At 41.7% G+C, this 13,026-nt stretch overlaps 1 protein-coding gene across 4 annotated transcripts in view; it reads left to right on the top strand.

Moving 5' to 3' along the window:
• Positions 1-13,026, top strand: part of UGGT2 (UDP-glucose glycoprotein glucosyltransferase 2) — a 79,122-nt gene that overhangs the window by 57,465 nt on the left and 8,631 nt on the right. For 3 of the 4 annotated variants that reach the window (XR_013985370.1, XM_081002910.1, XM_081002911.1), the window contains 7 exons: positions 471-550; positions 1,708-1,897; positions 4,234-4,392; positions 5,848-5,933; positions 11,372-11,456; positions 11,848-11,927; positions 12,838-12,936. Coding sequence is in view for 3 of the 4 variants with exons in the window: in XM_081002910.1 (XP_080859036.1) it covers positions 471-550; positions 1,708-1,897; positions 4,234-4,392; positions 5,848-5,933; positions 11,372-11,456; positions 11,848-11,927; positions 12,838-12,936 (779 nt within the window). In the remaining variant the exon portion in view is untranslated. The remainder of the gene's footprint in view (positions 1-470; positions 551-1,707; positions 1,898-4,233; positions 4,393-5,847; positions 5,934-11,371; positions 11,457-11,847; positions 11,928-12,837; positions 12,937-13,026) is intronic. The other variant, XM_081002912.1, reaches the window with a different exon arrangement.

The raw sequence follows: 13,026 nt of genomic DNA, 5'->3' as shown, positions 1-13,026 counted from the left end.
GGCTGAGGACCTTCTTGGTAGTGTCACCTGCCCTGTGGAATGCCCTCCCAGCTGATGTCAAGGCAATAAACAACTCTCTGACTTTTAGAAGACATCTGAAGGCAGCCCTGTTTAAGGAAGTTTTTAATGTTTGATGTTTTATTGTGTTTTTAATATTCTGTTGAGATCTGCTCAGAGTGGCTGGGGAAACCCAGCCAGATGGGCAGGGTATAAATGTTATTGTTGTTGTTGTTGTTGTTGTTATTATATGTAGCATGGGGGAATATTCAATTTGAGGTGGATTTAGGGCAATGCAACCACTTCTGTTGCACTTGGGTATGGTGTGAGAAGTTGCAAACAAATAAATTTATATGTACGATGAAAGTGTCTGGAATTACGTTGTTGCCCCATGCAAATTGCTGTGCTTAATTCTGGATAGGGCAAAATCCCACACAAAACAATTTCGTTAATACGAGAATTGTTTCTGTTAGTTCCTTGGTCAGGTTGTCAACATGAAACTGAGGCTGTTTATGAACTGTAGATTCAAGCTGTCAGAGGCGCCTTTGAAAAGGTAAGTAGCACGTGAATGTTTATTAATGAAATGTGCCCCATAATATGGTTCCCACTTAGAAGTAGTTGCCTTGCCTAATGACTTTACTCATTAGGCAGTGAGTATTCCACAATCTTCTGCTAGTCTCATTTACGTTTTCCCACTCTGTTGCTTCTCGATTGCAACTTTCCTTCTCTCCAAATCTTCCTTTCTTTCTGTTTGGAATTACTGTGAGTAATTTTGCAAGTATTGCCACAAATACTTGATCTTCCAGTCCTTTCATGCACCCAGGCATTAACACCCACTTCCGGCTTCTCTGAATTCTTAAATAAATGTGCACATTGGTTGACTGCACTCTGTTAGAAACATGCTTAGCATAAATGCAGCAACTCGTCGCTTGGTGCTGGTGCTTATAAAACATTAGTGGGTATTAATGCAGAAAAATGGTCCTTTAAGCAAAGTATATCCTCATAGAAAGAGAGCTTATAATTGTAATCACTTTATAATTGGAATCGCTTATCGGAGCTCATCATATTACCATTTATTTATCATTTTTGCTGTATTTGCTTTCTGCCGTGTAACCAACAGCCAGGAAGCCCTTTCCTTTTGCCAAAATAATTAGATCATTTGTTACAATATTATGAGTTTTCTGTGACTTGTATTTGCTTTCTCCCAGGCATAAAATGGGTTCTGGGCAGGAAAATTAATCATTGTGTGCCTCATGTTTTTGAAGGGCTTGTTCACTTGCCCTATATAATAGGGCTGTCGCATTCAGCTGGCTAATGCTGGCGTCCTGAGTTGCGTGTTCTGTTTTTCAAAGGGCTGGTAACACCGGCCGCGTTCTTGGCACGTGTTGACAGTGAAGAGAATGTGTTTGTTGAGGGCTCGGCTGGTAATTGTGGCACAGGAATCCGACCTGAGCTAGAAGAACTATAAAGCCTGTGGAAATTAAAAATAAAGAAAGGGTGCAAGAGATCTCCTACACTGTCTTGTCGCGTGCGGATTAGCTGCTTCAAAAATAGCAGCATTTGCGTGCTCGGCAATGATGAATGTATAAAATAGGATCAGAGGATTCAAAGGTGTTTTAAAAAAGTTGTTATGCAAACTTTTCAGTTGCATCTTGCCCTTCCTTTCCTGCTCTTTTCCCTTTAATACTGACATTTGTATCCTTGCCGTAGTTTTTATCGTTTTGTTCTGGAGCCCGAACTTGTTTCAGGGGCAAGTGGTTCCTTTCCTCTTGCACCGGGAGCAAACTTCTTTGAAATGCCAGAATCCCCTCTCCTGACCCTCAACATGATAACTCCAGAAAGCTGGCTGGTTGAAGCGGTGAACAGTTCTTACGACCTTGATAACATTTATTTGAAAGACGTAAGTACTGTTTTCTAAATGTACGCGTAGGAATTGCACAAATGCATGACTGACAAATTAATAATTCTCCCCTCCCTTTACAAAAACATTCAGGATTTGTGTTTTCTTTAGGACTTGCAGACCAAAAATGCCTCAAGAAAAATAACATGATAAATGTTTGCCCTGTTTCAGATACATTTAGTTACAATCAGATAGATAAATCAGGTAGATTTAGTGACAAAAGAAGTTTTTTGAATGTGTACTAAGCATGAAACCAAGAAGGAGCGGAAGCCATAACTTGATGTGTGAATGTTTTTAAATAGTGAATTGTTCTATTTTCAAACTTTACAGCATACCTAAAGGTTTGCAGTTGCACTGTATGCCTTTACGGTGTAAATTCTGGGTCTGTTTTTCTATAGCTCATCATAGACTGTTTTTGATACACTTGCCTGACAGTATAAGAAGTTTTGTATTGGTGGTAGAACGAGTTGGTAGCAATAAACCAGGAGTCCTGCTGAGTTACACACATTTATGTATTTTGCCTCTCCTGATATTACAAAGAACATTGCTTTGTTTCCATTATTTTGACGTGGGTTTATTTTTGCCTAAGGATGAGTATTTTTGTATTGAATAAATTTGTAAGAGTACCGTAGCTTCCTCATCTAGCCAGCTGCTGACACTAACGGTTAACAAGCTTAGGTATTTGCAAATACTTGGACTAGCTTAGGGCCCCACCAAAATGAAAATGTGACAGGGGATTTTGGATTAATCACTTTTTAGGCAGGGTCCATCTAGGTTAAAAACAAGAAAGCTGACATTTTCTATCTGGGAACTCTGAAGAACCTGGAGTCAGCCCTGTTGTGCAATACATTTTTAATATACAGTCATACCTCGGGTTAAAGTCACTTCAGGTTGAACGTTTTCAGGTTGCATCCCGCAGCAACCCGGAAGTAGCGGAACAGGTTGCTCCCGGGTTTCACCGCTTGCGTATGCGCAGACGCTCAGAATGATGTCACGCGCATGTGCAGACACGGCAAATCGCAACCTGTACACGTGCAGACGCAGGTTGCATGCATTCTGCTCATGATGTGAACAGGGCTCTGGAACGGATCCCGTTCACATCTAGAGGTACCACTGTATTTGGACGAAGAGTAGTAAATAAGGAAAGCTACCACTGAAATTTGCTGTGTTGGCATACAGTGCCAAAAAGCAGTAGAGGAATGGCAATAGCTCAGTAGTAGAAGGTTCCTAGCATCTCCAGGTAGCATCTCCTGGTAGAGAACTCTGTCGAGAAGTCCTGGAGAGCTTCTACCAGTCAGTGTAGAGAATACTGAGCTAGATGAACCAATGGGCTGACTCAGTACAGTGGTACCTTGGTTCTCAAACTTAATCCATTTTGGAAGTCCATTCCAAAACCAAAGCCTTCCAAAACCAAGGCGTGCTTTCCCATAGAAAGTCATGCAAAACAGATTAACCGTTCCAGACTTTTAAAAACAACCCCTAAAACAGCAATTTAACATTTATTTCACTCTCTAACTAGACCATTGATCCATAAAATGAAAACAATAATCAATGTACTGTAGTATAAAATAAATAAGGCAGTATTGTATATGATAAAAATTAAAATTAATTTTTTTTTCTTACCTGCACTGATGATTGTTTGGATGGGGGGCTTTTATCCATTTTCGCAGTCACACACTCAATCAACCAACCAACCAGTAGCTGAACCGGGTTCCACAGTCACAAAAACAAATTAACCAAAAAAGCCTCAAAAACAAAAACGCAAAATAAATAGCGAAAACAAACGCACCAAACTTAATCCGTTCCTGAAGTCCGTTTGACTTCTGAAATGTTCGAAAATCAAGGCGCAGCTTCTGATTGGTGCAGGCACCTCGGAAACAATAGCTGACAGCCGCATTGAATGTTCAGCTTCTGAAAAATGTTCGAAAACCAGAACACTTCCGGGTTTTCGGCGTTTGGGAACTAAGGCGTTAGAGAACCAAGGTACCACTGTATACGGTGGCACCCCATGTTCCTATCTTCTTAAGAGAAGCAAACTTCCTAAAATAAGCATGATGAATTCTGGGTAAAAAACTGAATGTCAGTTGAAATCGCAGCTGCTGCAAAATTAATTAATTCTTGGACAGCTGGGGGAAGGGACCCTTTCCCCCTCCTTCTGCCTTATTAGAAAGGACAGAGCTTAAATACAGTGGAAGCAAGGGTGAATCAGATCTAATGCCTTCAGTAAGACTGAGCCTTCTGTGCAGGTCCCTAGCCAAAACGTTTGACTATCCATATATGCCTCCCACTTCCTAATTTCTGGAATTCTAAACCAATGAAATTGTGCATTTTCACAGGTTGAGAGTGTTGTTTCAGCAGAGTATGAGCTGGAGTATTTGTTGCTTGAAGGACATTGTTTTGATGTCGCCACTAGACAGCCAACTCACGGACTGCAATTCACTTTGGGAACTAGGAAAAATCCTGTTAAAGTTGATACCATTGTGATGGCCAATCTGGTAGGTTCTGGCTAAGCCTGGTGATGGAATACCTTATTTGACCAAATGCTTATTAAAGGTAAAGGTCAAGGTACCCCTGCCCGTGCGGGCCAGTCTTGTCAGTCTCTAGGGTTTTGCGCTCATCTCACTCTATAGGCCGGGAGCCAGCGCTGTCCGCAGACACTTCTGGGTCGCGTGGCCAGCGTGACAAGCTGCATCTGGTGAGCCAGCGCAGCACACGGAACGCCGTTTACCTTCCCGCTGGTAAGCGGTCCCTATTTATCTACTTGCACCCGGGAGTGCTTTCGAACTGCTAGGTTGGCAGGCGCTGGGACCGAACGACGGGAGCGCACCCCGCCGCGGGGATTCGAACCGCCGACCATGCGATCGGCAAGTCCTAGGCGCTGAGGTTTTACCCACAGCGCCATATTATTGGCTACCTAAACACAACTGGCCCATTATTATTTGATTCTTTTATTCTTTTGGGCCCAGAAATGATGGTTAATTATAACGGTACATATGGCTGTTTCAGACAAGCTGAAGATTTTGCTTCGGCTTTTGACTTACTACAGCTTAGTGTTGCATCTGAACACGAATAGACTGCTGTTAATCTTAACTATGGTTTATTAAAACAAGCCAACTTCCTAACATGGTTATGTCATGTTTTTGTGAGCTATAGTTAAGTGTGACCAAAGTTTAGGATATAGATCCTGCATTGCAGTGGATGGCCCTTGGTGTCCCTTCGAACTCTGCAATTCTGTGATCCTATGACCCAACACTAAACCGTTTAATAAAAAATGGAATGGAAGCTTCTAATCTTCTATTTGTGGTTGCAGCAGCAAATTTTTTTTTAAGGGGTCAAGGATTTCATGAACTTGAGGTTCCTACAGACTCATTCTACATGCAAATACAGGGGCAATAGCAGAAAAATGCTATTTTCAGGTCACTGTCCCATGATAGTATGTAGGATGTGGTGTCATGAGTAGAATTTTCCCAGAGGTTCTAAGTCAGGCATAGCCAAACTTGGCCCTCCAGATGTTTTGGGACTACAATTCCCCTCATCCCTGACCACTGGTCCTGTTAGCTAGGGATGATGGGAGTTGTAGTCCCAAAACATCTGGAGGGCCAAGTTTGGCCATGCCTGTTCTAAGTGATCTTTACAATTCTGTAAAGGGGCCATAATTAATGTTAACACTGCTGTATTTAAAACAAACCAGCTTGATCAACCATAGTTTGAAGTTGGCTTGTTCCAAAAACTATAACCGCTGGTTGTCAGATTTAGACAATGTTACTGGCTGCAGGCCAACTAAAATAGAAGTGAGCTTCCAAACTCTGCTTCCCGGACTACACTCGGGGAGGAACGGGCAAATCTGGGGGCAGGCTAGGCTTTGTAGAACACAGCCACTGTTTACAAAGAAAGTGTTCTCCCCTCCTGCTTTCAAAGCAATATTTCCATTTTTTTTTTTTCCTTTGTAGGGTTATTTTCAGTTGAAAGCAAATCCAGGTGCTTGGATTTTGAGACTACGTGAAGGAAGATCCGAAGAAATCTACCAAATATATAGGTAAGTCATAACATGACATTTGCTAACGGTGTGGCGGTCACTGGAACTACTGCGGAGAAACATTCAGGCATCAACACAATTCTGTTCATTCTACTGTTTGCAACAGCACAGTCTGACTAGGTGTTTTGCTCCTTGCATCTTCTGAAGGAATGATGTTCAGCAAACTGTCCTGGTTCAAAGAGAAGCATTTGGAAGAATTCACGTTCTTCTCACTTCATCTGAATTGGGAATTTGGCAGTCTTAACAGTACAGTCCCAGGCTACAAGACTTAGGAATGTTACATGAGTACAGTGTCTTACTGCAAAAAGGTTTAAAATCACAGGAATAAAAATTCCGTAACGGGTATAAACAGGGAGTTTAACATCCTTAGCATCCTCGTTTTTTTAAATAAGGAAAGATAATTTCAGAAATGGGGTAAATTAAAAGAAACAAACATATGCAGATTTGCTTACTCGTTTATTTTATGTTGCAGAGTTCAGCTTTTCTTGGTACAGAATTTGGGCTTATTATTTAAAGCACATGCATAACCACCGTGCAATTGACAAAGAAGGGCACTAAATCCGCTAGAATTTGTTGGAATTAAACATAACAGTAGGTTGGTTTCTGGATGCACTAAAAGATCTGTTCTTTAAAAAAGAAATACATTGGTATTCTGGTTACTAACCTCCTCCTTGAAATTATTCTTTTTTAAAAAAAAGCTCCTTTGCTATTTAGACATTTACGGTGACACTATTCATGATGGCGATCATCGTTTTGAAGCAGCTGCACCTGTAAAGCAGAATTTCTTATGCAGTGTAGCTATGGATGACGCCAGATCTAAATTTGGCATCTCTCAAGTGACAAGATTTCAGTCTAATTATTATGATTCATTTGCAGTTCAATCCAGTGCTTCTCTATTTATAGTGCTGTCAGGCACTGCAAGGCTTGGATCAGGAACCCTGCAGGTCAGAGACAGGTTTGCTGCTGCCTGCACCATTTGGGCTGCTGAACCCCAGAAATGCTGGTGATCTGGGAATATTTGACAAATGAAGCAGAACTCTTTTAAACAATGGCTTCAGCTGAGAGGGTAGATGGTTATCAAAGAATTCTGTGTTTGAGGGGGAATTACAATAACATTTAGAGATTAAATTGCTCATTCTTTAAATTGATATCCCTACGTATGTAAATTTGTTCCTTATTATTGTCCTGTCTTAGGCAAGTCAATTGGCACTTTTGTAAAAATAAAAATCAACAACTTTTGGGGTTTCCTGGTTTATACTTTGTGAAATATGGCAACCCTATTATTGTTGTTTAAATCTTGACCCTGTCTATTGATAGCTTTTTATTGTTTTGTACATTTGTACTAGAAGAGTAGGATAAAAATGCTCTAATAATGAAAGACGGTAAATATGTGTCTACTCAGAAGTAAGTTCCACTGTGTTCAATGGGTCTTACTTTCAGGTAATTGTATGAAGGATGCTGGCTTGGAAAATAAAATAAAGCAATAAACTGAGGTTTCTGAAATCCAGATTCTGAGCAATTTATCTTAAAGCTGGGAAGGTTTCCTGAAATATGTGTTGATATTACATTAATCAAGAGACGTGGGTGGTGTTGTGTTTCATCTCTCATTTCAGCCCCAAGCCTTTTAATGGATTTTTAAAATAAGTGAACCTGCCATTGTTTAAAAGATGTTTAAAAATAAGCGAACCCTTTGACAGTGATGCTCTGTAATCAAGCAACACTCCTTCCCAAAAGTAATGCAGCTCTCTTAAGCTCAGTGTTATAAATGATTGAACATTTAAAAAGATTTTAGAAGGAGATACCATATTGTTGTTATCAAATTGAAGGCTGTACAAATAATATGAATTCATGAATTAATAATAATAATAATAAATTTTATTTATACCCCGCCCTCCCCAGCCAAGGCCAGGCTCAGGGCGGCTAACAACCAATAATAAAAATGAGTTGAATGAGTACAACTTAAAAACAAGATTAAAATACAACATGAAAACATTAAAATGCAGCCTCATAAAAGGAGGAGAAAGGAAAAAAGAGAAAGAGGGGGAGGGAGTCAAATTGACTCCAAGCCAAAGGCCAGGCGGAACAACTCTGTCTTACAGGCCCTGCGGAAAGAAATCAGATCCCGCAGGGCCCTGGTCTCATGAGACAGAGCATTCCACCAGGCCGGAGCCAGTGTTGAGAAGGCTCTGGCTCTGGTTGAGGCTAATCTAACTTCCTTAGGGGCCGGGACCTCTAGGGTGTTGCTATTTATGGACCTTAAGGTCCTCTGTGGGGCATACCAGGAGAGGCGGTCCCGTAGGTACGAGGATCCTAGGCCGTGAAGGGCTTTAAAGGTCAAAACCAGCACCTTAAATCTGACCCTGTACTCCACCGGGAGCCAGTGCAGCTGGAAAAGCACTGGGTGAATATGCTCCCATGGCAGAGACCCCGTGAGGAGCCTCGCTGCAGCATTCTGCACCCGCTGGAGTTTCTGGGTCAGCTTCAAGGGCAGCCCCGCATAGAGAGAATTACAGTAGTCAAGCCTGGAGGTGACCATCGCATGGATCACTGTGGGCAGGTCAGGGAGGGAAAGGTAAGGGACCAACTGCTTGATGTGGCAAAGGTGGAAAAATGTTGCGTTGGCTGTTGCTGTAACCTGCGCCTCCATAGAAAGGGAGGCGTCAAGGATTACACCCAAACTCTTAACGGAAGGCAATGGCACTTATTGGGTCCCCGCAAGAGAAGGGAGTTGGTCCCTCATCCCCATACCATCCCGACCCAGCCAGAGAACCTCTGTCTTTGAAGGATTTCGTTTCAATCTGCTCCCACGAAACCATCCAGCCACAGCTTCCAAGCATCTGGTCAATGTGTGTGGGGCCAAGTCGGTGTGGCCATCCATCAGCAGATACAGCTGAGTGTCATCAGCATATTGGTGACAGCCCAGCCCAAAGCTCTGGACAATCTGGGCAAGGGGGCGCATAAAGATGTTAAAAAGCATTGGGCAGAGGATTGTGCCCTGCGGCACTCCACACACCAACGAGTGGCGTGACAACATCTCCCTCCCTAGCGCCACCCTCTGTCCCTGACCAGAGATAAAAGAGCACAGCCATTTATGGGCTATGCCCTGTATCCCCACGTTGGTAAGGCGGTGGTCCAGAAGATCATGATCGACCATGTCAAAGGCTGCTGACAAATCTAAAAGAATCAGCAGTCCTGACCCACCTCGATCCAGTTGTCTACGGAGATCATCTGTTAGGGCAACCAGAGCCGTCTCAGTCCCGAAACCAGGATGGAACCCGGACTGAAATGGATCTAAAGCCGATGTTTCCTCCAGAAACCAACCAAGCTGTTCAGCAACCGCTCTCTCAATTACCTTACCCAGATATGGAAGATTTGAAACTGGGCGGTAATTGGATAGGTCTAAAGGATCTAGTGAAGTTTTCTTTAAAAGCGGACGCACCACTGCTTCCTTCAGTTCCCCTGGGAATGTCTCCATGCCAAGGGACAAATTGATAATTTCAACCAGGGATTGAAGTCATGGGGGGGGGGGGGTATTTTTTGTCTCCTTTTGTTACCACACCCAGGACCCCAGCTGCATTTGATAACATGGGTGTTTACCTTCAGTGCTGTTTGTCAAACTGATCATTTTGCACTGACATTTGACTACCTAAGGAACAAAATAAAAATGGCTGCTTAAACTGATGGAACACCAGGATCTTAGGTCATTTGGACATTTGAGCTGGCTACCTGGGTCCTTTCTGTACAATAGAAAGAGCCACGACTTTAGCCTGTGCATTCCTTCCTATCCTTGTCATAGCCACAAGCAAGGGTTTCCATTTTTACTTAACCACAGCTTGTTGCATTGTCTCAACAAAGAAATTATATTATTGATTGATTGAATTTATATACCATCCTATACCTGGAGGTCTCAGGGCAGTTCACAGGATAAAATAAAAATATAAAACCACAATATATATAATCAAAATAAAATCAACAACCCAGTAACACCCCAAAGAAATAAAAGACCACATTCTAAAAGGGCATAGGATGTCAATCAGCTCAACCAAAGGCCTGGTTAAAAAGGAACGATTTTGCCTGGTGCCTAAAGATATATAATGAAGGCGCCAGGCAAACTTCTCTGGAGAGAGAATGTTTTTGTTTTGCTATGTTGTTGTTGTTTGAATTTATATACCGCCCTATACCTGGAGGTCTCAGGGTGGTTCACAGAACAAAATCAAAATATAAAACCACAAAATATATAATCAAAATTATAGTTTGTTACTATGCTATTGTTTTTGCTGTGTTATGAAATTGTTTTGTAGTGTTTGCTTGAAATGCATCCTGTTACTATGTTTTAAGCTACTTTGAATACGGTTGTGTGTGTGTGGAAAAGCCACATACAAATAAGATGAATGAATTCCAGGTCCAGTGGTTAGGAATTCTTGTCTGTTCCTTTCCCTATAGAACTATAAATCTTGGTTTGGCAACTAAGCAAACTAACCATATTGGAATATCTACATATTGGGGAGCAAACAAACAAAATGCTGTCTGTTTATGTTTGTCCGGTCTGCAGCATGTCTTGCTTCCTAAAACAGAGTGACGTTGGATACAATTGCCAATAGATTACAACAACAAGAGAAGTTGCCTTTATTGTAAGAAGTGTTTCTGGCTGTTAGTCAATGTCTTAAAGCTGGTTTTGACATCTTCTTTTGCGGTGTGTCTGTTGGTGATATTCTAGACATGCTTGCCTTAGGAAGAATCATTCTGAAGGCTTGCTGAGAAGGGCCCAGATATTTGCAAGAGATTACCAGATAGTTTTTGGCTTCTTTTCTAAGAATGCCTTAAGCGGAGTGGGGGCTCTACTGAAGCTGAATCAGTAAGTTGTCTTTTGCGCAAGAAGCCAGTCTTTTGCATGCAGAGATACTCGAGGGGAGAGATTGGTATTGGCAACTAGGCTTTAGAGACTTGGCAACAGGAGTTTTCCAAATAGCCACTTTTTGCTTTTCAGTGTGATTAGGATTATTCATTCAATGAAGGTACAACTGCATATTTTGCATTTAGAATTAGCTTTTAAAGACGCTGAGCCTGTAGCTTGTGGATAACTGATAGCTCAAGCATGGGTTTTCGTGCCAGGTGGCCTCCAGTAGATAGACTTTAGCTCTGGAACTCAGCTGTTGAGCATAATAGCACCGTATTGATTTATGCTTTGTTGAACCAACTTGCTTGCTAAATTGATATGACCTTCCCCCAAAATTTATCCTTCTGCCAGCAGCCTCTGCTGGAAGCATATAAATGTGGAAAACTTCCTAAATTAGTAAGCTGGTACAAACCATGCTGTGAACAGGCAGTTTTCATTCTCATCTGAGCAAAACATTCTACTTCTTTATGTTGTGATTAAAAAAGAAGTGGGGTTTTTTCTAATCTGAAGTTAAAATAACTTAACTTTTCCCTCCTCCTAGGCATGAAGGAACTGATTCTTCTGAAGTTTCAGAAGAGGTTGTTGTGGTACTAAATAGTTTCAGCAGCAAAATCATCAGAGTCCAGGTATGTATGCTAATAAAAACTTATGGGAACAATTTTATGTTTCATTTCTTTCTTTTCTGTGAGGTTAGTTTGGCATGGAACTTAGTACAGTCGTACCTTGGAAGTTGAACGGAATCCGTTCCAGAAGTCCATTTGACATCCAAAACATTTGGAAACCAAAGTGCGGCTTCTGATTGGCTGCACAAAGCTCCTGCAGCCAATCGGAAGCCGCGGAAGCCCCATCGGACATCCGGGTTCCAAATAGGTTTGCAAACCAGAACAGTCACTTCCAGGTTTGCGGTGTTCAGGAGCCAAAACATTCGAGAACTGAGCTGTTCGAAAACCAAAGTACAACTGTAATGGTGCCTGGTGGGTGCTGTGTGCTGACAACTCAATTTGTTCTCATGTGTAGGTGCAGAAAAAACCTGATGAAATTCATGAAAGCCTCTTGAGTGATGGGGCAGCGGAAGAAGAGGAAGATTTCATGATTAGGTAAACTGGCTTGTTTGCATTCGGGCAAACCAGCACATTTGATTTCCCTTTTTGGGAAGAAACTTAGAAGAAACTGGGCCTTCCTCAATGAAGATGTTAAACATTATTTTATGTACAGCAGTGTAGTGTTGAATTTTGCAGTGCTGAAATTTACTATGATGGTCCCCGTAGCCATTGCCCACCCCCAGGAAAAGTCCAGAAATACAGTTTTGTCGATCATGCATATCTTCAAAAGCAGCACTGCATAGTACAATATCAATTTTATTAGGAACAACTGATGCAGAAAGTTTCTTCACTGTGGACATTATTTGGGGCATTTATTACTCCATTCTTCAGGCTCCCAGAACAAGTAGCAAAGATTTTTGAATGGGCAGAATGATAACATAGGGACATTAAAACGAGCAGAGCAGCCAGAGTGTATTACTTCCAGCCAGACTAGGAAAGAAAGAACAGTTTTAAAATGTGAAGATTTAAAAAGAGAGCCAAGGTGCTAGAGGTAGTTAGGATTGGGGCAGGAGAATGAGGTTCAAATTGCCACTTGGCCATGAACTTCACTGAGTGGCCTTGGGCAGCCACAACCTCTCAGCCTAACCTACCTCACATGGTTTTTTGTGAGGGTGCCTTGGAGGAAAGAAGGGATAAAAACATATTCAATAAAATTAAAAAGTCCTGGACAAATAATAAATTTCTTCACATGGTACTGAAAATACGTTAAATTCAGCAGCAGCCGAGTCCTCCCCTGGTGATATTATTGCACGGTTTGGGCAACACAACCGAGAAGGGCCATGTCTTGGGGCAGTAAAACAGTGTTCAGCAGACTTCTCTGGGCTCTTGTGCCTTCCTCCTTTTTCTTCTTCTTTTGTCTTGATGTTCACTTTTAAATGCCAGCTGAATAATGCTCTTTTTGAAGTTCTACAGGAGGGACTCAAAAAGCAGAAAACGAAAAGAAAATGGATATGTTAAATATATTTTCTGTTGCTTCCGGCCATTTGTACGAACGGTTTTTAAGGTAACTGATTCTTTTCGTTGTTGTATTTTAGGATAGGATTGTGTTTTTCCCCGGTATTTTAACTTTGAAAGTGGAGTGAAGTATTTAACA

The sequence above is a fragment of the Podarcis pityusensis genome, assembly GCF_964106645.2.
Source record: "Podarcis pityusensis genome assembly, chromosome: 4".
Classification (NCBI taxonomy): Eukaryota; Metazoa; Chordata; class Lepidosauria; order Squamata; family Lacertidae; genus Podarcis; species Podarcis pityusensis.
This window is presented reverse-complemented; position numbering and strand designations above follow the sequence as displayed.